Genomic DNA, 21,150 nt, shown 5'->3' with positions numbered 1-21,150 from the left:
TGCAATTCTTGTTGAATTAGTTTATTTAGAGATAACAAATTTTAATAATTAGATTCAACCAGGTTTGCTATTCTCTCTATAATTTTGTACACTTGCACAGGCGTGTTTTTAATTTTTTGTGCATTTTTAAATGTTACCCTATAAGTTACCATTTAAACTAGGGTCTTAGTGCTCGTTAGCGAAGCGGTTAACATACAGTCAGCTCCGTACAGAGATAACACACAAAAAATTTAACTAGATAATTATAAAACATATAAGAGAATTTAATTCCTAATAAACTTAATAGGACTACTTTTACACTGTTTTCAATTAGCTAGCATAGTAAATAGAGGTTTTTTTTTTTTAATTTTAAAGTATACATATCTAGCCTTTAAGATCTGTGCTGTAACGTTTTAAAGCAGCACCGAAACAAAACAATAAAACACATTCAAATAATACACAAATAAAATGATATGAAGTATTTCAGAATGAATAAACAATAAAATACTTATTGTGTTTTCTGCGATACAATAACAAAACAACATTAAGAGCCCTTAATCTCTTTTAAAATTAATATTTTAAACAAACCGAAGTTTCTTTTTTACTAAATGACAGACTTTAATGAACGACACTGAAGAAAAATCCTTTTTAAAAACTAAAGAGTTTGAAATAATGAAGGTTTTTCTTTACACACAAGAATATTATGATATTTGAAATAACTTATTTTACTCTCTTACGCATATGAGGATAATTCTGTGTCTTAGCTTATTATTTCATTATATATCCGAGGGCTCATTAGTGCAAGGCATGTTTGAATTTAATGCGCTACTGTCCACCCCATTCGGTATACCAAGTTAAATCTAGAGGATGACAAATTTATTTTAATAAAGTGAAATTAATTTTTTTTCCAGAACTTCCACTGCCGCGCTTCATATGGAAAGTGTTGAAGAATACAAGTAGAGTGGAAAGATCGCTATGTGCTGCTGCTGTTTCAGCTTTAATCATATGTATAGCGTTGACACTTTACTTCACACTGTCAGCCAAGGCGACCACTGACGACGATGTTGGTAAGTGTATTTTACAATGTAGACAAACTTTTGGCCCACCTCATGTTAAGCGATCACACGCGCATATACATGAGATCATACAGTAAATGATTCATTAATATACTTAGAACAACGCCAGCAATTTAAAGCGTTTGAGTCGTCCGTGAACCACGAAAATTGTATAGTTTCAAAACTTAGAAAACAATATAATGACAATAAAAATTAATGTCCACGATTCGGGGAAAACCCAAACAAATACTAATTTAAATCAAATGGTTAATGGTTATGGTTCGAATAATTTGCTGTCAGAAAACACAATTTAGCACGTTATAGAAAGTACGACAGTAAGCCCAGAGTTTTTCACCGACTGAGTGAAATTCCTCAATAAACACACGGTCCAAACGTTTTATTCTGAACTTGTATATACGCAAACTTATCCTGAAAACGTCATTAGTAAGATTCAGGCAAATATTTTGTGTTCTGTAATAGCTACCTACTACAACTCCTACAATTGCTTCAAGATGTAGGACATTTTTGTAAAAATTGTCATAACAGATTTTTGATTTGATTTGATTTGACATTATAATTGATACCTAAAGCAATTGATACCTAAAGCTTTTTACGTCACTAGTGTTGACGAATTGTGATGAAATATGAAAATCCTTTAGCCCTGTATGAAGCTTTCTTTCATCTTACTGCTGAGTACGAACAACTCTGCCTACACGATGTAAGGCGTACGTCACACGGTTGACGCCTACGGACGGAGAGTTAGTTAAATACATATAAGTTATTGTTCTAAAAATTCGCTCCACACAATGAAAATGTATTCAAATGCTACAGCTATTAATGTTAAAACACTTACAATTCATTTTATTAATAGCAAATATTTGTTTTTGTACAGAACTGATAAGAGCACAAGGACAGACCGGAGCGTTTAGTCATTAGTGATAATTCGCGTAAAAACTAACCTCAAAACGCTTCATATTTGTTTAAAAATAACTAACGCTAAGTGGACTAAACTTATTAACCTGAAACTTATTATTTTTCGCATTTGACATAAACAAGATTTGCCTATTTTATTACCGATTTTTACTTGCAGATTTATAAAATATAATTCATATTTTTACCGAAAAATACGATCATAATTAAGTTTGACGTAGCTGTATGAATATTTTTCAGTACTTATCATAAAGTCCGTTCACTGGTGATAAGATCTGCAAACGCTTATCGGTACATATACTAATTATAACTAAAGCAATAGACTGCGGTTGCGTTCAAGACCAGAGAAGTGCTACTCTACGAGTGTAGTTATATTATAATTAGTATATGTATTAATACGTGAAGCAAAAACTTTGTCCCCTTTTTACGAAAATTGCGCGGACGGAGCAGTATGAAATTTCCCACACTTATAGAAAACATTGAGAAAAAGTGCGGAATGCTCATTTTTTTTAATTATTGATAAAAAATACAATAAATCAATAGAAAAACATTACACACACACTATCATGTATTTGACACACACACACACACACGCATGCATACTGTTTGTATAATGTCAAACTTTTCTTATTGCTTATAGTCTGTGGTCGAATTGAGAATAGTTTAAATATTGTTTGTCTTTATTAATATTTGCCTAAAGCTTAGTCTTGGCGAGATCTGTGATTATAGAATTTGACTTGAATAGAATCATAATAATGTTCAAAATTATAATTTCAATTAATTATAATCGAATTTGGACTACTGCGCGACCACTAGTTTATATTAAGTCCTTCATTCCACAGCACCTCACCCATGGAACATCTCTAGAGATATGTGGCTGGCCAAGAAGTACAATGGGTCAGAAGCAATTACACAGTTTGTGCCGTTGCGACTGGTCATCGTCCAACACACGGTGAGCGCGAAATGCTCCAACTTTATCACGTGTGCGGCCGAAGTCCGGATCATCCAAACGTTTTATTTGGAAAAACAAAAATATGACATTCCGTAAGTTTTTTTTTTTTTTTTTTTATTGCCTTTGTAGGCAGACGAGCATACGGCCCACCTGATGGTAAGTGGTTACCGTCGCCCATGGACTTCAGCAATGCCAGGAGCAGAGCCAAGCCGCTGCCTACTGCTTAATACTCTCCACAAGCCTCGTTTGAAGAAGGACATGTCATAGCGTTCGGGAAACACCGTGGAGGGGAGCTCATTCCATAGCCGGATGGTACGTGGCAAAAAAGACCTCTGGAAACGCACTGTGGATGACCGCAGTGGCTCCAGGTAGTATGGATGAACTCTACTCCGGTGGCGGGCGGTGCGATGGTAAAAACGAGACGTTGGTATCATCTCGAACAATTCCTCAGAGCACTCCCCATGGAACATGCGGTACAAAATACAGAGGGACCCGAAGTCCCTCCGCAGACCCAGAGGCTCCAAGCGATCCGTGAGAATGGGGTTATCGACAATCCGAACGGCTCTCTTCTGTATGGAGTCAATTGGAAGAAGCTGGTATTTGGGAGCCCCGGCCCAGAGATGGGAGCAGTACTCCACGCGAGGCCGGACTTGTGCTTTATAGAGCAAAAGTCTTTGTCCAGGCGTGAAGTACCGCTTCGCTTTGTTGAGGACTCCCAGCATTTTGGACGCCAACTTGGCTTTGCCTTCCAAATGACTCCGAAATTGGACATCGCTCGAAATGTCGACCCCAAGTATCCCGATACTCCCGGAAGCTTGCAGGGATACTCCTTGGAATTGCGGCGCCATGACAAAGGGGTCCTTCTTCGCAGTGAACGCGCAAACTTGTGTCTTTGTCGGGTTGAATTGAACCAAGTTCAATTCACCCCATTCGGAGACTCGCCCCAGAGAGTTCTCCACTTCAGACACAAGTTTTGATCGTCTCTCTTGCACCACGCTCCGAGAGAGACTCTGATGGCCGATATATCGCGCATCCCCCGTGCTGTCATCCGCATAGCAATGCATGCCATCAATAGACAGCATGTCATTGATATACAGGATGAAGAGCGTGGGGGAGAGCACCGAACCTTGTGGAACGCCAGCGTTAATGGTCATGGTATCAGAGCAGTCACCGTCTACAACGACAGTGATGCTCCGCCCATCCAAAAAGCTAGCGATCCACTTGCAGAGACCCTCGGGGATTCCGTAAGATGGTAACTTCGATAGAAGTGCCCTATGCCAGACCCTGTCGAAGGCCTTCGCGATATCAAGGCTCACAGCAAGAGCCTCGCCCTTGCTCTCCAAGGCTTCAGCCCACCTGTGAGTAAGGTATACAAGAAGATCGCCAGCTGAGCGACCGTGACGGAAACCGTACTGTCGGTCACTGATCAGCTGGCGATCCTCCAGATACTTCAGGAGTTGTATATTTATTATTCGCTCCATCACCTTGGAAAGCAAGGAAGTTATCGCGATAGGCCTATAACTCGATGGGTCCGACCGGTCACCCTTCTTGGGGATAGGGTGGACGTGGGCGGTCTTCCATGAAGACGGAACCCTGTTAGTGCAATAAGAGAGGCGATACAAACGCGTTAGCGCGGGCGTCAGCTCAGGGGCGCACGTTTTATCATTCAAAAGTATCAGTTCAATTGAGTTTAAAAAGGTAAAAAATCACCTTTCATAAAGCTAGGGATGCAGCTTTGTCAGTCTATTCACGTTTTAATAATAAAGAAGTCTTCCAACTCTTTGCATCGTGATTCTCAAGGCTGAGGGTCGCGACCTTTATGAAGCGCTTTTGTTTGGATTCTGATACTCCAATCATTCCTGTCCTCTGTGCAGTGGATAGCGTCACTGATCCCAACATCAGTTGGAGACGACATGGATACTCCAAAGTCCCATGTCGTCCTAATTTGATCGGACCAACGAGAAACAATCAACGGAGCAGCTCTAATACACGAATCCAAAGCGCTTTACTTTAATTTCCTTTTCATTTATAATAAATTTTATTATTTTTTTTGCTTAGAAAGGCGGACGTGCTCACGACCCACCTGGTGTTTAGTGTTTATCGTAGCCCATAGACATCAACAACATAAATGCCGCCACACACCTTGAGACATAGATAAGTTCAAAGTTTTGGTTTTATAGTACAGCGGCTCGAGCTGAAATGCATTACTGCATCACAGCAGGAATGGGCAGGGTAGTGGGACCTACGCGTGTGAGTTCACGAAATGCCCTATCAACAGTAAAAATGTGTAATTTATATAAAACAATTATTCCCAAATCACCGGATTAAGTCAACCATTTGTTGTAATAACCGTTTATAAGTGCACAAGCGCACACATCAATAACTTAAGTTTTAAATATATTATTTCCCTATTTACTATTCGTTCGTAGCCTAAAGAACTATTCAAGCTTCGCGCGGAGATAACAAAATTAATTAATTAAAATCAATGAAAAATATGCTGATTTCAGTTACAATTTCATAATTGGCAACGACAATAGAGTTTATGAAGGACGCGGTTGGGGCATTATGGGAGCACATACTTTATCTTATAATAGCTGTTCGGTCGGTGTGGCTTTTATAGGTAAGAAGTTAATTTATTCGAACTAATTTTATTCGGGCAATAAATATTATTTTTGCTTAATCTAATATAATTTTTACTGTTATGTTCAACGAGATATGAAGATTCGGGGGTGTATGTGGGTCAATAAAGTATTTTAGATCGAAATGCATTCCACCTACATACTGTTCGGTAGGTGTATAAATGTTCGATGTAGGTCTAATTTATATTAAGACACCTGTATAAGTTAGAATAAGCAGGTTGTTTTCAAAATATTAATTCTTGTGATTTCTAATAATAATAGGTATACTCCACAAACCATTCTAGAAGATACTACACACAAGCTCTACTACGACCGCGCCATTCTCACCGATAAGGCAATTCATTATAATAGACCAGATATCACCGTACAGGACAAAATTAACAAAATCACTTACCTTATTGACATTGCTGTTTCTAATACACAGAACATACAAAAAACAATAACTGAAAATATAAGCTCACTCAGAACTCAAAGATGAAGTGAGCAGAATTTGGCGACAGGAAAAAGTATACATGGTAACCATAGTTCTCTCCACAACAAGCGTTATTCCCAACCGTCTTCTCCATAGCCTAAAACTATTAGACCTCAAAGAAAGCCTCTAAAAACCCTCTACATAACTCTACAAAAAGCCGCTATCTTGAATACATGTAGAATAGTCAGAAAATTCTTGCAGATAGACGAAAACGAAATTGCCCCTCATAATAACATACAGTCAACATAAATTTTCCTCACTACACGCTGCATTCACTTGGTTTAGGCCCGTGGATGTGATTCAGACTAGCCAAAGTGCTAAGAAAAGGTTACCTTTCCGAAAAAAATAATAATAATAATACGACTATACTGAAAAGGCGCGTACGATAAATTATAGTTATATTTTATGTAACACACAAATCGTACACGACTTTTCCACAAATCAGATACTCGGGATATAGTACCTCAAGGGAAAACACCGGTGCGATCCACAGATTCCTGATTCATTTTTTTTTCTCTAAGCTGAAAACTATTTATTGGCTTAATAACTTGTGAATGTAATTATGTATACTCTACGAAATGTACACGTTGAATTGGATTTCGTTATTTTAAAATATTTCAGTACATTTTTTTTAAATTATATCTATAAATGATTTAAAAAATATAATCATACTAAATTTTAAGTATTTATAAATGTGCGCACTCCCGGTTATATATTTAATTAGTAGGTCTTACGCGGAAAATAAATCGTTCGAAATAGTGGCCTTAATCTGAACTTGATGAGAAAACTCAATGTCGAAAAGTCTTCTATTTCAATGAGCTGTTTCATTTGCAGAGTGAAAACGGTCGTATAAAAAATTCAATTAAATGTTTTTATTATTATTACAGGTGATTACCGCGAGCTGGAAGCCACAGATCTTCAGATTAATAGAACACAGATGTTACTTGACGACGGCGTAAGAAGGGGTTTCCTACATCCCGATTACTATATTGTTGGTGCTTGTGATATCCGTGAAACAGTCAGTCCGGGAATCAACCTGTATAATGCCTTAAAAAAATTGAAGCATTTTGATCACAGCGGACGTTTCAAACACAAAACTTGTACGCAAATCTATGCAATGATCGAAAGTGAAAACTAAATGTGCCACTACTTTTAATATTAGTTCGTTTTAAGCATATTTTTACTATAAAGATATGGAGTTAAAGTGAATCTTGATCATAATAACAGATCGTAAAGGATTTTTGATCGGTCCTTACTATAATTATATTCGACACTATTGTCCAATTAACGGCAAACGAAAGCTTATACTGTTAATGTTTTTATCAAAACCATTCAAATCTACGAAATAAATGACTATAACGTATTTTTTATCTATAGCAAACGTTTACCAAACATTTGTTTAGGCAAATTAATACGTCAATTTATAATCCCGAATCAATGAGAAGTTGTCATCGTTCAAATTCAAAGTTCATGTAAGTCGTGTAGTTTTTGTGAATTTCTTGTGAATTTTGTGCAACTGTAGACGCCGCAAAAGCATCACGAAACATTGAAGGCAAAGCACCGGCCCAGTACCGAGTCTATAATTTAAGACTATAAATATGCACGATAGAATAAGATGAAGATAATAACAATAATAATACAGAGATTAAGATAATAATAAGAACAATCTATCCTAGTAGGTGCACGGTAATGTTTCGTATGTACTAGTATAGTTTGATGCGGAAATGCTCTATTGATATTTGCTAGATGATGTGTGGAAGAAGATTGACAAATTGAAGCCCTCAAACTACAAGTTGAACAGACAAACAACTAGACGAATAAATTAAAGCATCTGTTAATTTTAAAAGCTTTATTTTAGTAAAAGATCTTATATTGTACAATAGATCGACCTCATAATATGTCAGTGCTAAGAAAAGAAACGATGCATCTATCTATGAAATCACAAATAATATGTTAAATGTTTATTCAGAGATTCCTTTATGATATTTTGCTCTGGAATACTTTGATTTGACAGATTGACAAGATTGTGGGTTGTGTTGTGTTTGTGGGTTAAGTTGCACATTAAATATTTTTATTCGTCGACAACGGTGCTTGGAATGCCTAAAAGCAACGAGAGTGAATTGGTAGGATCCGAAATGACATGTTTTCGGCGACAGCGACTATATGTTATCCGAACGTGTATCAGATCGGGTATGAAATCCATTAAAGTTTTCAGATTAGATTAGAGATTATGTTTTTGTACGACAAATTCTATACAATGTAGAACTCAGAACAATATCCTGCGTAATGAAACCTACGCTGCTTGCATTAATCGAGAATATACAATTACCAAAACAAAATCGATGACTTTTCTCCCAACCCTTATAAGACAATTTTAATTATTGTTGTATTGTAATGTAAATCATAAGGTGTCAGTAAATATTGTTGAATTTCGCTAAGGGGCTAATAGTACTGAAGACGATAATGATACAAATTCCAGCTTTTATATAATTTCAGTGAATAATATTTTATGGATTATGGATGGAAATACGTGAAGCAAAAACTTTTTACCCCTTTTTGCGAAAGTTGCGTGGACAGGGGATAATAAAACTTCCCACACTTAGCGCCTGGCCACGGGGATCGGCGGGGCGAACAGCGAAGCGGTGGGCGAGGCGACCATTCGCGCAGCACCGTTTGCAGGCCACGGGTACTCACGTTCGCCGCCGCGACTAGTAAGGAAGTCCGACAGCGAAATGTCTATATCGAAATTATCTCGATATTGCTTACAAATTAATAGTTTTTTGGTTCAGGACCTATTATTTGGAAAAGATTGTGAAGTACATGATTTGAATAAGAATCGGAGTATACCTATAGATGGAGAATTCCACAAGAAGTACGAGAAATACTTTGGGTGGCTAGACTTCCAAATAGCTGGTCTAGCTAGTATTTCAGCTATTTTATTTTTTTATTGCTTAGATGGGTGGACGAGCTCACAGCCCACCTTGTGTTAAGTGGTTACTGGAGCCCATAGACATCCACAACGTAAATGCGCCACCCACCTTGAGATATAAGTTCTAAGGTCTCAAGTATAGTTATAATGGCTGCCTCACCCTTCAAACCGAAATGCATTACTACTTCACGGCAGAAATAGGCAGGGTGGTAGTACCCACCCGTGTAGACTCACAAGAGGTCCTACCACCAGTAATTACGCAAATTATTATTTTGAAGATTTCATTTTTATCACACGATGTTATTCCTTCACCGTGGAAATCAATCGTGAACGTTGAGTGTTGTTGAGTACGTATTTCATTACAAAAATTGGTACCCGCCTGATATTCGAACACCGGTGCATCGCTCAACACGATTGCACCGGACGTCCGTTAGGCCACGACGACTTTAAAAATATAAAATAAAAAATAAATAAAAAATATAAAAATTTCGGCGTTAATTTTTCGCGGCGAAAACAACTAAACTCATTTAATCACTGCACTATTCGCCGCGACTACCGCTCGACTCCGTGGCTCGCGCCGTCCGTATTCATGCATTTGTTTTGCTCGCCCGCCGCATCGCGCGATTCGCTCGGTACATTTCGCCGGTCGCTTCGCCGGTCGCCGGTGCGCGTGGCTTGTTAGGTACATTTCTATGCGCTTGTTTTAGTCGCTAGACGCTTCGCCGTTCGCACCGCGCGAATATTCGCATCGGCGAATGTCCCGTGGCCAGGCTGTTATAGAGAATATACAGAAGGAGTACAGAATGCTATTTTTTTTTAAATTATGCCTAAAAAATACACTAAATCAATAAAAAAACGTTACACACACACGCATATATTCTTGTGTTTATTTTCAAACTTTTGTTATTGTTTAAAGTGTATGGTCAAATAATAGATTAATATTGGGGACTTTTTGCGTGAACGCGAGGTGTGAAGTTGTGTGATTTGTTTTATTTTGTCTAATTAGTGTTTCTTCAGGTTTAAATGTGTAATAACGGTGGTTTATTAACTGTTTAGTATCTGTGAAAGTGCACAAATGTGAGAAAATGAAACAAAGCCGCTGAACGTAGCTTCTCGGGATCGGGAAAAGTCCAATAGTCTCACATTTTATTGAGATTATGTTATACTTCACCCCATATCATCTCATCTCATTTCATTTCATTTCGTTTTCATTTTATTTCATGCCATGTTTCATAATAATCAACTTCATTTCATTTCATAATAACATTTTCATACAAAAAAGTTATCATTAAAATTAAAACAAGACTTGACCTAAAGGTTTTAGTTACTAGGTCATAAAATCCCTTAAAAAAAAAATTAATATTGTTTGTCATTAATATTAATTAACTATAGTGTAGCCTTGGTGAAATCTGTGATTCTAAAAGTATAGCCTTTGACAATAGAACCATATTAATGTTCAAATTTATAATTTCTTTTAATTATAGTCGAATTTCGAGTACTGGGCGACTTCTAGTAATATTTTAAGACGCAGCGCAGGACCTCGTTGTGGCGTGGTTTGGGGAGACCTATGTTCAGCATTGGACATCTGTGGTCTGAAAGATAGAAGATTTTTTAAATCGTTAAATCAAATAATTATAGCACTACTTAATATAAATCATAATCGTTTCATATGTGGTTAATCGTTGGGTTTTCGTTCATCTTCTATAAGAATTTTGTATTTGTAGCCGTTACCGAAATCCACATGAAATTATGATGGCGCATCATTCTCTAGTTTTCTAGTCATTTATGTGGAATTGGGATCGTGGCACATAAAATAAAGTTATTCCATTGTTGCACTTTTATTGTTATCTTGTCAAATCTTTTGTATTATATTAATTAAAAGTATGTATTACCTTTTATACGCCTTGCTCTTCAATCGCCTTCGCCATCTTCCTTTTCTCTCTCATTCTGTCTGTCATTCTCTTATTCCTTTCATACCGTTTTCTCTCACTCACATCTTAACACTCCGTTCCACACTCTCTTCATAGATTCCGTTCTTACCAATCGTACATTTATTTTGGTCCTTAATAACGTTATATTTTTATATATGGTGGCGTCGCTGTTTATCTAAACTATCGCATATGTTCTTATCGCATGTGCATGTGTGTTTGAAATTGTCATGGCCAAAAGGATAGGACGCTCGGCGTACCCGTATCAAGCGATACGATTGTCGGTACGAGCACCCCGCAAATGAGTACTAATATTTCTGTCTTTTTTTTTTCATTTTATGATGATAGCCTCTCAAGGCTATTTCAGCTTCACCCTAACGTGTGTAGGTGAGCTTACGGGGCTCAAACCGGAGTGTTGCTAACACTGACTTAGGGTCAGTGTTAGCAACACTCCGTAACACACTCCACAAAGGGCAGTGATTCGCAGAATCTACCACCGGACCGGAAACGCGACCCACTGAGTAGATCCGACGAGAAACTCAGTGGGCTGTGTCTACGGGTTAATTCGCTCGTCGAGCCCTTCGTCGCCAGCGACGGGTGCGACGAGGACGTTGATCAGAATTTCTGATAAGATGCACACTTGGTACGTATTTACTGTTGTAGGAATAACATCTAATAATGTAATAATCACAGAGAATAGGACGCGTTGTAAGCCCGCATGGGTCGGTAATGCCGTCCTGACGATATCTGCGCCAAGCAGCCTTGCGTTCCAGTTTCAAGGCAAGGAACAGCCATGGCACGTTCTATTCTATGGTAAATCTATGTGCACTATATCAATATCCTTATCTGTCTATATCTCCATGCACTCTATTTATTTATCCATTTATTATTTACTAACGACCTGCCCTCGCTTCGCTTCGGAAACTGTAATTTATTATTGATTTCTCCACTATTTAATGGATATTATTGTACATATAAACCTTCCTCTTTAATCACTTCATCTATTAAAAAAAACTGCATCAAAATCCGTTGCGTAGTTATAAAGATTTAAGCATACATAGGAATATAGGGACAGAGAAACCGACTTTGTTTTATACTATATAGTGATCTATTTGTTATAACTCTATGTCTATGTCTATAGACGTATCTATATAAATCTATTACAAATCCTATTGAGATTATTCTATTTTTATGGGGCGACGCCGCTGTCGCCAACATCACTAGTAAGACGGGTATGGAATTCACGCGGTGATATTCAAGCGTTTCGTCATTCACTTAACAATAAGTGAACCATAAGCTCGACTATTCATCTAAGTAACATGATTTTGTTATTGTAGAGACCTATTGTAGGCGATTGCATGCAGCAGATATGCGAATGTTGCGATGGATGTGTGGAGTAACGAGAATGGATAGAATACGGAATGAATATGTTAGAGGAAATCTGAAAGTGGCACCTGTGACAGAGAAGCTGAGGAGTGCGCGTTTGGGACGCTATGGACATGTGATGAGACGAGATGAAAATGAGGTTGGTAAGAAAATGCTAACTATGAATGTGGAAGGATATAGAGGAAGAGGTAGACCTAAGAAAAAATGGATGAATTGCGTGAAACACGATATGGGTAAGAGGGGAGTGAGCGAAGAAGTGGTATATGATAGAAGAGTATGGAAGGAAAAAACATGTTGCGCCGACCCCAAGTAACTGGGAGAAGGGCAGGATAATGATGATGAGTGACCTACATTTTTTAATTGAACTGAATTATCTTAATGAGATTATGAATCGTGATCACATTACAGTTTTCATATATATATTTAATTCCAACTTCAAAGCATTTAATTATTTCGGCTGTGTAAAAAAGCCGCTGTACAAAATGTAGCTACCTTAAATATGTAACTATAAGAAAATAATGCGACATAAGATTCTGATATTTACTAGTTGCAACTGATTGCAATTCTAAGTTCATACATACACATCAATATATATATAAAAAATCTTTGTTGGAAAACACATAAGTCTTAAAGTAAAATTAGTCTAAAGACGTCGTGGCCTAAAGGATAAGACGTCCGGTGCATTCGTATCTAGCGATGTACCAGTGCTCGAATCCCGCAGGCGGGTACCAATTTTTCTAATGAAATACGTACTTAGCAAATTTTCACGATTGACTTCCACGATGAAGGAATAACATCGTGTAATAGTATGCTCGTGTAAAGTAATAAAAATCAAAGTCGCAAAATTATAATTTGCGTAATTACTGGTAGTAGGACCTCTTGTGGGTCCGCACGGGTAGGTACCACCACCCCGCCTATTTCTACCGTGGAGCAGTAATGCGTTTCGATTTGAAGGGTGTTGCAGCCGTAGTAACTATACTAAGATCTTAGAACTTATATCTCAAGGTGGGTGGCGCATTTACGTTGTGGATGTCTATGGGTTCCAGTAATCATTTAACACCAGGTGGGCTGTGAGCTCGTCAACCAATCAAAGCCCAAAAAAAAAGTAGTAATTTAGGCTTCATATTTTACATTTAAAACGCAACCGACCACTTATACTCATAACTAATGTTATATTATGTGAAGTTACAGTAAAAATATATGTATATCAAAAATTTATTTCACAACAAGAGAATGCTACGTTTAAATATTTTAATGAAAACGTTGGACATAAAAAAGTGTGTGTTCACAAACTAAATAAGTAAGTAAACTTTGTATCGTTTCCAGATATTGATAAATAAATTTTTAATTTTGTAAAAAGCATTTTTATTCAGCCGTACTAATAATATAATAATATGTTGTCTGAAAAATTTTTCAATATTTACTATTAAGACCACAAAGATGGCGCACAATTACATGATTGAGTGCAAGCATCTTCGTATAAAAATTCAACAAATATTACTGAAGCTAAAATGTTAACCGATAAAAAGTAAATTATACATATATATTATATAGACACTGCACTTAAGCTGGGTAAACAAATAATGAAGAAAACGTAGTAATTGAGATTATCTACAACTTCACTTACGTGAAGGAATCGACTGAACAAGTGCAAAAAAGTACTATTTAAAAAAGAAATTAAATACATTATGAATCGAACAAACATAAATAATGAGACTGTGGAATATCGAAAATCTCTGTTCTTGGCAAAAATACGCATATTACAAATTCAGAAAACGACAGTGAGAAATCACATCATAGTCATGGATATTTCTTTTATTGTACAAATTGTATAGATGTTACATTGTAACGAATAATGTATACTCATACATTCTGTTATAAATTTCGATAAATAAAAAATTTAAAATCCTCAAACTTCATAGCCTTTCCGATGCACTAAAAAATATGTTCCGAGATTTTCAACTTACGGTACGGCTAGTGATTGAGTGCTTAACTCATTCGTTTGCGATCGGCGTCAAGATGAAACCACGTCTTTTAATATGGACTAATCTCTAAAATACGATGGTTAATTTTTAAGCATTTTTGACATTAAAAAACAATGACAATTATAAATACGTTTACAGATGCCATAAAAATAGATGCGCATTCTAAATAGCAACCATGTTTGGCTAATATCGTCATTCGTCAGATTTCGACAAGCACAAATATCCTGCGGTAGCGAAAAACAAATGTTTACATCACAAACTTTTTTATTATTACTTCACCGACTAAGCGCGGAGTACTACTGCAAAACTCCAACACCATTTCGACGCTTGAAAGGCAAACGTGACTAAACGACAATGCGTGAACTTTACAGTAGACTAATTTAAAGTTGAAATACCTGAGAACAAAATTTATTTTAACGAATCTAGCTGTAGTAGAATCTAGCTAGTAGCTGTAGGATTGAAATGATTTTAATAGACCTAGAATATTTTTTTTTGCGCATCGATTATGTTTATTGCCTATCATTTATGTACAAAGCAGTTATTGTCGCTTAGTCACGTTTGCCTTTCAAGCGTCGATTTATAGTTGATACCATAGATATGTACTATAATACACATTTCCTTATCTTATATATTCTAAATTTATATTATGGAAAATCTTACCAGTAGCAGGACATCTTGTGAGTCGGCACGGGTAGGTACCACCACCCCGCCTATTTCTGCCGTGAAGCAGTAATGCGTTTCGGTTTGAAGGGTGGGGCAGCCGTTGAGCTATATTGATGCCTTAGAACTCATATCTCAAGGTGGGTGGCGGCATTTACGTTGTAGATGTATATGAGCTCCGGTAACCACTTAACACCAGGTGCCTGTAAGCACGACCACATCCACTGTGAAAAAATAATAATAAAAAAATGTTTTTTAATACTTTTGTGCGAACGTCCAAATCACGCAGTGCCTTTGAAGATTAAAAAAATCGCTTCATAGATTTATTCATGCCTACTAACACGTAAGAGTATTATGTCTCTTTATTGCCTTTGTACGCACACGAGCAAACAATCCAGCTGATGGTAAGTAGTCGCTGTCGCTTATGGACGTCAGCAAAGCCAGAGGCACAGCCAATCTGCTGCATACCGCAAGTATGTCCAACAAGTAGCATGGTAGATACAGCAAGGTTAGGAAGTATATAATACATCACATATTTATTATTGCTAACTTAACTAATTTTATAGTTTTTGCTTGATGCACAAAAATTGATTTAATAAGTTATTAACTTTTGATTTAACTCATCTCTGGATATTCTAACCTTTTTATGTCGATGAAATAAAATAAATTATGTTATTCAAAATAAGGTACAATAACAAGCTGCAAATATAATAAAAAAACATTCAAAATTTAAATCTGGAATCTATCAAGTAATAACATTTATGTGATTTCTGATTTTAGCGCCAATCTTTTTTAGATATTTTGCCGATATTAAGCTGGAGTGGGTTGATAAGGAGAATCGAATTACTGAGATACAATTCTGGGACGCAAAATGGTTAAGATAATACACATTGATAGTTACGCTAATAGATAATGCCCACGCCACTATACTGATTAATTGAGAAGCTTCAGTAGAGCTTTGAGCCTTAACTTAGTCATGTTGCTTTTTATATTGCTTAGAACGGTGAACGAGTTAGTTCTAAGTGGTTACCGAAGTTTATATAAGGCATCAACAACATCAACGCTACCACTCGAGACATAAGTTCTAAGTATATAATTGTATATACTACAATGACTGCCCGAAAACTTCAAATAATAACACAATACTGCTTCGCAGCAAACATGGGCAGGGAGGTGGAGTTTTTTTTTGCTTAGATGGGTGGACGAGCTCATAGCCCACCTGGTGTCAAGTGGTTACTTGAGCCCATAGACATCTACAACGTAAATGCGCCACGCAACCTTGAGATATAAGTTCTAAGGTCTCAGTATAGTTACTACGGCTACCCCACCCTTCAAACCGAAACGAATTACTGCTTCACGGCAGAAATAGGCGGGGTGGTGGTACCTACCCGTGCGGACTCACAAGAACTGCTACCTACTCGGGCATAAGCTGTCCTCCTACCGGTGCTATTAAAACCTATTGAACTTATTAAAAATTCTTATTAAAATGCGGTTCAATAGTAAATACGTCCACATCAGCAAATAAAAAAGGAAGATCGTATATTCGTACCACCCAAAAAGTTTTTATGATTTTACCATATCTTAAATTATTATCATATGTAAATGTTCTGGCTTACGCACGTCTCTTTTAAGTGATCCTTTAAAATATGGTCTGTATAATAAGTTTATTTCCCTAACAAAATCGTAATTAGGATCACCATTACCTCACTCATGTTAATATCGTAGAAGTATATGTATACTTTGCACGAAAATAATGAAATATTAAATTTTCAGATAAGAACAGTAAATTCGAAGTTCAAACCCAATTTTATTGTTTTTATTTTTTACTTACTCTGGCCATCAATACTGTTACAATTAAAAGTAAACAAAATATTACATTTGAATTTGGAATCTGTCATTTTTATATGATTGCTCATTGAGTTTTCTCATTTTGGCGCCAATACATTGTACAATATTTTGCGATATTAAAATGGAGTGGGATGATAAAGAGAACCGAATCACTGTGATTGGATTACACAAAGTAGGTATGGACCCATATGCAATTTTTAAAACTCTACATACGCTTGGTATTAGTAAAATGTTTGTGTACCGGGCTATTAATAGGTGCAATGCGACCTCCTCTGTTTGTGACAGAAAGAGATCTGGCCGTCCACGTAGTGTTCGTACGAAAAAGGTGGTCAAAGCAGTAAGGGAAAGAATTCGAAGAAATCCTGTCCGAGAGCAAAAGATTTTATCTCGGGAGATGAAGATAGCACCTAGAACCATGTCGCGAATTTTAAAAGATGACTTAGGACTTGTAGCCTATAAGAGACGTACTGGTCATTTCTTAACTGATAATTTAAAAGAGAATAGGGTGATAAAATCGAAACAACTACTGAAGCGGTACGCAAAGGGAGGTCGTAGAAAAAATTTGTTTACGGATGAGAAATTTTTTACAATTGAGCAACATTTTAACAAACAAAATGACCGTATTTATGCTCAAAGCTCTAAGGAAGCTTCCCAATTAGTCGACAGAGTGCAATGTGGGCACTATCCGACTTCAGTGATAGTTTGGTGGGGTATTGGCTATTAAGGAGTGACTGAGCCATACTTTGTGAAAAAGGTATCAAAACATTTGCACAAGTGTATCAAGATACCATTCTTGAGAAGGTAGTGAAGCCCCTTAACAACACCATGTTCAATAATCAAGAATGGTCCTTCCAGCAAGACTCGGCGCCAGGTCATAAAGCTCGGTCTGCGCAGTCTTGGTTGGAAATGAATGTTTCGGACTTCATCAGACCTGAAGACTGGCCGTCGTGGCAGTGAAGAATTTTCCCATGGAAAGAGTGCGTGCTTCTATTGATAACTGGCCTCAACGTTTAAAGGACTGTATTGCAGTCAATGGAGACCACTTCGAATAAGCTTTTTATACTTTAAATTGTTTTATATTTATGTATTAAACTAACACACTGTAAAAGTAATAAATGTTATTTGCAATAGATTTTTTTAATTTTTAATTGTAACAGTATTTATGGCCAGATTAAGTAATGCAACACCATCTGTGACCACATTGTGAGTTTATATTAAATTACAAACTAATGCATTCAATCTTACTACAAGCTTAGAAAAGTAATCACGTCTTACCTAATTCGTCAATTTATGCCACCATGACCGTATGAAAATATTGACATAAACAAGACACACACGAATAATTTTTACGACCATTGAAGACACAGTTTCGATGGTCGTAAAAAGTAAAAAGAAACCTTAAAACCTACGTCATTATCGATGGTTCAACGCAGCAACAGGCTCTATTCATGTATTTGCTCTCTCTCTCTCTCTTATCTAAGTTTATAATTCTTAATCACCCTTCATCAGTATCGAAAGTAGGTTAAGCAATATAGTACATATTTTCTTCGTTTTTCGCGGGTCGTAGATATAATTAAAACTTATTTTACGGTTTAATATCGTCTTCTTGTTGTCATTACAGGTGTAGTAATCGGCACAAGTCGTGAGCTCTCGACACAAGAGTGGGGGGGGGGCACCTGCGCATAGTACACTTAGGGTAAAGTTAAATGGATCACTCATGTATTACCTTTTTTATAATTAAATTGACTTCGTGCAATTTGGAATTTAAAAATGGTTTAGTAATTTTATAATAGTTTTGCCCGGCGTTTCGCTCGTATTATAGTCAGAAATAAGCCTATTTTTGATCGACTTCCAAAAGGTTATCAATTTGTCCCATTTTTTTCCATAGAAGAGGTATGTTGTCGAGTTTTTACCGCTAATTTGCTTTTCCCGTCTGGGGACGGATTTGGAAGAAATACACGAATTTATACTATTAAGCTTTAAGATTACTATTAAGATTTTAGTCGATTTTCATTGATTTCTGTAGTGCCAGGGAAACCATTTGAATAATATAGCTAATCATATTTCTAATTGATAAGCTTGAAAGAGAATCTTACAGCTACTTCATACAAAAACTATGGAAGTTATAAGCAAGTTCTTAAGTTATCTTTTTATACGAGTATTGATCAAGGTCCAAGACAAAAAACAATAAACCGACTTTTACTAAAAAATTTCAAATAATATATATTGTATATGTACTTGTGGTACTAAATGTACATTTATCCACAGTACATTATTCATAGGAAGTTGGTGCCTGGAAGAATAAAATAAGGTTGACAAAAAATATGTGGTTAATAAATATAGATAATAACATTTAACATTTGAGTTAATAAAATTAGAAGAAAGCGTAGTTTGTTGCAATGATGCGCTTGCACAACACAGGGAACCAATCAAAACTGACGGCTTGTGACGCGACGCGGGAAGATCCAATCACGTAATCGATATGGCCGGCGTCACCCCCGTTCTTACCTCGTTCCCCCAAACAGACCCAAAATGCATTACTGCACGTATCAAGGTCAGAGCTCAAGACTGGTGCCGATTACTATAACCCTCCGCCCACTGAGTTTCTCGCCGGATCTTCTCAGTGGGTCGAGTTTCCGATCCGGCAGTAGATTCTGCGAAGCACTGATCTTGTTAGAGCCAGTGCTAGCAACACCTTCACACTAGGACAACGCTGAAATAGCCTCTCAAGGCTATCAGCATAGGTAGAATAAAAAAAATAACCCCAAACATCACGGTATTACACAACATGGTTCCAAACTAAGACGAAAAGAAAAAATGGCCAAAACCCTCTTAAAATACCTACGGCACTTCTGTAACACGAGATGTTTGTTTAAAATTACCCTATACACTATTAACATACTATATATAGGAATAACCGAAGTTTTACTGCTTATTTTTTATGTATAATAGGGAAAAATACTACAAGCATAGTTGAGGTGTTTCATTCAGAAAAAGATACTGTCATTATTGTACTGGCTTCTAGTTTCTAATAAAACTAGACCCGAAGTCTTGAGAAACAAACAGGTTAAGCGAACCCGCGAACCTTTTTCTGTCGCGTAATCAAGTTCAAGTGCTCCGATAGTAGCTTTATTGACGCAACTAGAATGTCAAACTCAATGTTTCCAAGGTTGCGCTGTATAAAGACTACGACTATGACTTATGACTAACGATCTATCGGACCGGAAGAGTAAAAAAGTTTTATGCGCACTCATATTATATTATGTCTGTTCTTATAAAATTAACCTAGCGACACTGATTGCAAATACAATCCTTTAAAAAAATTAGATTAAAGATAAAACGATATTGGCAAACACATTTAATCAGCATTATCTACACAAATCGCGGCCATATTAAAATGGCGGACCCAGAACGAGCACAAACAAAAGCAAATCAAACAATAATATAACACATAGTTAATACTATTTCTTGAACTAGGGCTATGTGTTTCAATTTAGGTTTCATTTTTATTGCCTTAACGGGTGAACGAGCTCACAGCTCGTTTTGTGTTAAGCGGTTACCAAGGGCCCATAGACATTTCAACGTGAATGGCGTCACCCACATTGAGAAGTGAGGTCCATGTCTCGATTATATAGATTTAAAGGTACACGCCCCCCCCCCCTTAAATCGGAACGGGTCACTCCTGGCACCCTTAGTTCGGTCACACTTCCTGGCGTAGCTGGAATCTGGTAGTATAGTATATAGTATATAGATCCTTAATATTTTTCAATAAAAATAATTCATAAATAATAAATAAACACGTATTTACATAATAATAAATCATAAATACATCCTTACGGCTCCTGCAAGGAGACCAATGGAGAATTATAATATAATCAGATATGTAAGAAACCAGACTAAGAACCACACGGCGTCTTTGTCTCCACCTTATCCCTTTAGGTGGGGTCTGCACAGCGAATTTTCTATTCCATTCTTTTCTATCAGCCGTCATCTCAACACTTACTCCTCTTTCTCTCATCCCGTGATTCACACACTCCATTCATGTCTACCTCGGTCGACCTCTTCCCCACCTTGCACTACCATTTCCTTATATTCATATATATATACCCTCATCTTGTCTATTTTTGTCACTCCATACATCCATCTCAACATTGGCATCTCTGCCGCATGCACTCTTTTTTCATGCTTTACTTTCGTCGCCCAGCATCAGATCGATACAGCACGACAGGTCTAATGATCGTTTTGTAAGTTCTCCCCTTGAGTTTTAACAAGGCATTCTGCGACCACATGGTGTTTGCAGAGACTTGTCGCCATTTCACTCAACGGGCGCTTATTCAACTCGCTACATTAACTATTTATGCTACCATTCCCATAGAACCATAACTAT

At 36.9% G+C, this 21,150-nt stretch overlaps 1 protein-coding gene across 1 annotated transcript in view; it reads left to right on the top strand.

Annotated features, from left to right (window-relative positions):
* The window catches only part of LOC101739885 (peptidoglycan-recognition protein SC2), a 28,389-nt gene extending 14,760 nt beyond the window's left edge, over window positions 1-13,629 (top strand). The window contains exons 2-5 of the mRNA XM_038010646.2: window positions 891-1,046; window positions 2,807-3,008; window positions 5,424-5,536; window positions 6,915-13,629. Coding sequence (XP_037866574.1) covers window positions 891-1,046; window positions 2,807-3,008; window positions 5,424-5,536; window positions 6,915-7,165 — 722 coding nt within the window. The 3' untranslated portion in view covers window positions 7,166-13,629. The remainder of the gene's footprint in view (window positions 1-890; window positions 1,047-2,806; window positions 3,009-5,423; window positions 5,537-6,914) is intronic.
* Window positions 13,630-21,150: the final 7,521 nt, after the last annotated feature.

Source organism: Bombyx mori, chromosome 1 (genome assembly GCF_030269925.1).
Source record: "Bombyx mori chromosome 1, ASM3026992v2".
Taxonomy (NCBI): Eukaryota; Metazoa; Arthropoda; class Insecta; order Lepidoptera; family Bombycidae; genus Bombyx; species Bombyx mori.
The sequence above is the reverse complement of the archived record's forward strand: the minus strand, read 5'-3'. Positions and strand labels throughout refer to the sequence as shown.